Below are 3,211 nucleotides of genomic sequence, written 5' to 3'. Positions count from 1 at the left end.
TGGCATTGAAGTCAAACAGCTCTCGAACTGGTTTACTAACGCCCGGAAGCGCCTCTGGCAGCCTGTGTTGCGTCAATCTGGAGTTGAAGTTAAGAAATTCCTGTCAACAGGACGTGGCGGCCCGCGTGGCAACAAACTGGACGTGCCAGCCAACCTCCACCAGCTGGTATTGCCTTCTCCTGCGCCGAGCCCATCGAGTTCGCCTCGTAAGCGCTCGTGGTCGGCCATGCGGGATAATTCCTCGCCTTCTACAGCTTCTATAACCTCCCATGATGATTGCAAGCGTACGAAGAACAAGCGCTTAAAGAGCAACAGCTCACGCGACGAGAACACGGCGCCGCAGCTAAAAGATCTTGAGCTGCTGGCGGCTACATCACTGCTGGGCCTACAACACTTGACACAGTCGGTGCATTAATTTCGACTTGCATCGGCAAAACGTTTGATATTTATTTACTCATATGTAGGCATTTTAAAATGAAAATACAGTTAGATAAATATTGTCGTTTCCGCTATAATTTGTAGAACCAGGAGGAAAAAATGGCGTTTTTCGAATCGATTTGCTGTCATTATTAATCAATCAGAGTTTACCTGCATCACTTTGTATTTCTTCGGCAATGAGCCTGACAACCCCGGTCCGGCGCAGCTCTCCTCGACGGGTATTGCTCGACGACAGCAATCCCAGTCATGAGCGAGTAGCTCTAGGTCCGAGTCCACGCCCCTCACCGTACCAGAGGCGTAGTCCGTGTCTTCAACAACAGCAAGAGGTGGCGTCCTCGTCGTACCAGAGGCGAAGCCCCCATCTTCAACATCAGCGTGAGATGGGTTCCTCACCCTACCAGAGGCGAAGCCCGCGTCTTGAGCAGCAGCGTGAGACGCTTTCTTCGCACGATCCGTTGATCAAGCTCTCAGTCGATGTACGGTTGAAGAACACTGTCAACCAGCGTCTGACATCGGGATTGCGGATGGGCACACACGCGGTTCAAAGTGACACATGGGATGAGGTGAAAAACATGCTTTGGGGCATCATCCAGCGCGAGTTAAAGCCACTAGCTATTCCGACTGGGACACTCCAGTCTGGACGGTTGATGAGCATGAACCAGCAATTGTGATGTTTGAGAAGTACACTTCTTTGAAGATGAACGGCAAGGTGCTGAACCCGTGGACAAGTGCTAAAGATCGTAAATATTTGTGGAAACACAAGGAGGATCCCGCCATTCTCTCTGTTTACAGGTAGGGTAATGAGATATCCACCGTTGGCCAGTTTGCAGACTTTGAAGATCAGTGCATCGGTCCGGCTGCTACCGATCGTGGGGGTGCTGCAATAGAAGAGCTCCATCAACGCATGATCACTACTCTGAAGGATAATGGGGTGCTACGTTTAGTGCACAAGATATGCCGTGGCGCCTGTGGGCCGCACTCGTTCTCAAGAAACCCAGGCCTCAGCACGAGCGAGAAATTGCCAAGGGCCCGCCACCAAATCTAGTGACGCAGTTCAGGCCTGCGTCAAATTCAAGCGAACAGAACTTACAGCGTGTGCAGCGCAGCGTAAAGATGGCAAAGAAAGTCGTACAGGGCATGCAGACAAAGATTCAGCACTTCGAGCAAACAGTTCAAGTGCTGCAGACTGCCATCGTTTCCATGAACCAAATGCTGGAGAACCATTTGGATGTTATCGAGGCCATGGGTGAGGACGTGGTTATACAACCAGATAGTACGGAGGTCTCGTCCGTGTTAGCCGCCATTCCAAATCAGGAGGACATCGACCATGAGTGACTCTTGCTTTCAAGCATGTGCACGGCAGCACTCAATAAACTTAGATCGGTCAAACGTCCCATCCGTGTGAAATGTTTCCACGAGCCCATCCACAGATATGAAACACAGCAAGGAAACCCGAGCTTTCCTATTAAACTCTCCACGAAACGCGAGCTTCTTTCCTTTCAAACAGTAGCCTCGCGAACGCAGCATGCCCCTATTGTCAAAGCTGACTTCGTCGAGGAACTGAATGTTCATTTGACACCACTTAATCGTGCTCAGCTCCAGCGTGAAGCGCACAATATCGTTGATCTTGATGTTCATCGCACGTCGTTCGAGAACCTTCCATGTGAGTCCATGCTGATGTAAGGCCCTCCACACCGTTGAGATCGAAATGAAGCGTGCGAGCTGTTGCTCAAACGCAGCCTTCGCTTCATCGAGAAATGCAACCGGGTGCATCGTGTAGAAGTCTAGCAACCACTCCCGCTGTTCTGCTGTGAGCCGACCGGTCTGCTTTGTAGCGCGGCGCTCGTAGTCGTTGTCAGCCTCGAAGCGTTGAATCCAGTTCGAGATGGTGTTAATGTGCTTGTGGTAGATCGTTGCCAGCCGGTGTTTCGACAAGCCCAGGTAGAAGTAGCCGTACAGGGCGTGCATGATGGTGTTTCTGGACGCGTGACGCCCATTGACTGCCTGCTGTATGCTTGCCATTGCCGGTATGAGTGGCGGGCGTTTGGAGCCTTCTGACTGGCTAAAAATAGCACGAATCGATTCGAAATCGATTCGCCTAAACGATTCGATTCAGGCTATTCTCACAAATTCGAATGAAACTGACAATAGTATCTTCAACCTTCAACACAAAATGTTTTCAGTGTCATCCCATGTTTCGCAAATTTGTTGCATGCAACTCTTTAGCTTTTGCGTTGCGCCTTTCGAGCCAAGAAACGTGCTCTAGCAGCGGCAATAGCGTCCTCCGTGCTCGCTTTTGCCTCCTTTTTCCGTGGTGATGAAGCCTCGGCAACTTCCTTGCGTTTAGGCGAAGTGTCACGAGCTGGCGAAGACTGTCTACCCTCGTCTGGTTGCTCACTACTTCTCGCCTTCTTGGTTGCAGGTTCGTCAAGAGATATGGAGGCTGTCTCGCCGTCATGTTCACGCTCAGCGCTAGCCGGTTTCTCACTAGTTGTCGCGTCATGTCGTGCCTCCTTGGCCGTGTACGCACTCCGCGCATTGCTCGTCGAGCCGCCCATCGCGATGTTCTTGTTGAGATTCGCGTAAAAGCCTGCCATTGCATGCTCGCCCTGCTTAGTGACGTCTTCCTGCTCTTCCATGGCAGCAAGTCGTGCGTCCTCTGCATCCCAGCGCTGCATTTCCTGTAGCTTTCTTTTATAAGACGCGATACAAGCTTCTCTTTGTCTCCATACATGGCCATCGTCCGCCTTGCGTTCGTTTAAGAGACGTCGCT

At 51.3% G+C, this 3,211-nt stretch overlaps 1 protein-coding gene across 1 annotated transcript; it reads right to left on the bottom strand.

Annotated features, from left to right (window-relative positions):
• Positions 1-2,660: 2,660 nt before the first annotated feature.
• Positions 2,661-3,110, bottom strand: PITG_22288 (uncharacterized protein; the record flags this gene model as incomplete). The annotated part of the gene is made up of 1 exon (XM_002909848.1): positions 2,661-3,110. A coding segment is annotated over one exon (450 nt), but the record flags the coding sequence as incomplete, so codon positions are not given.
• Between the last annotated feature and the right edge of the window lie 101 nt (positions 3,111-3,211).

The sequence above is a fragment of the Phytophthora infestans genome, genomic scaffold (genome assembly GCF_000142945.1).
Source record: "Phytophthora infestans T30-4 supercont1.2161 genomic scaffold, whole genome shotgun sequence".
Lineage (NCBI taxonomy): Eukaryota > Oomycota > Peronosporomycetes > Peronosporales > Peronosporaceae > Phytophthora > Phytophthora infestans.
The sequence above is the reverse complement of the archived record's forward strand: the minus strand, read 5'-3'. Positions and strand labels throughout refer to the sequence as shown.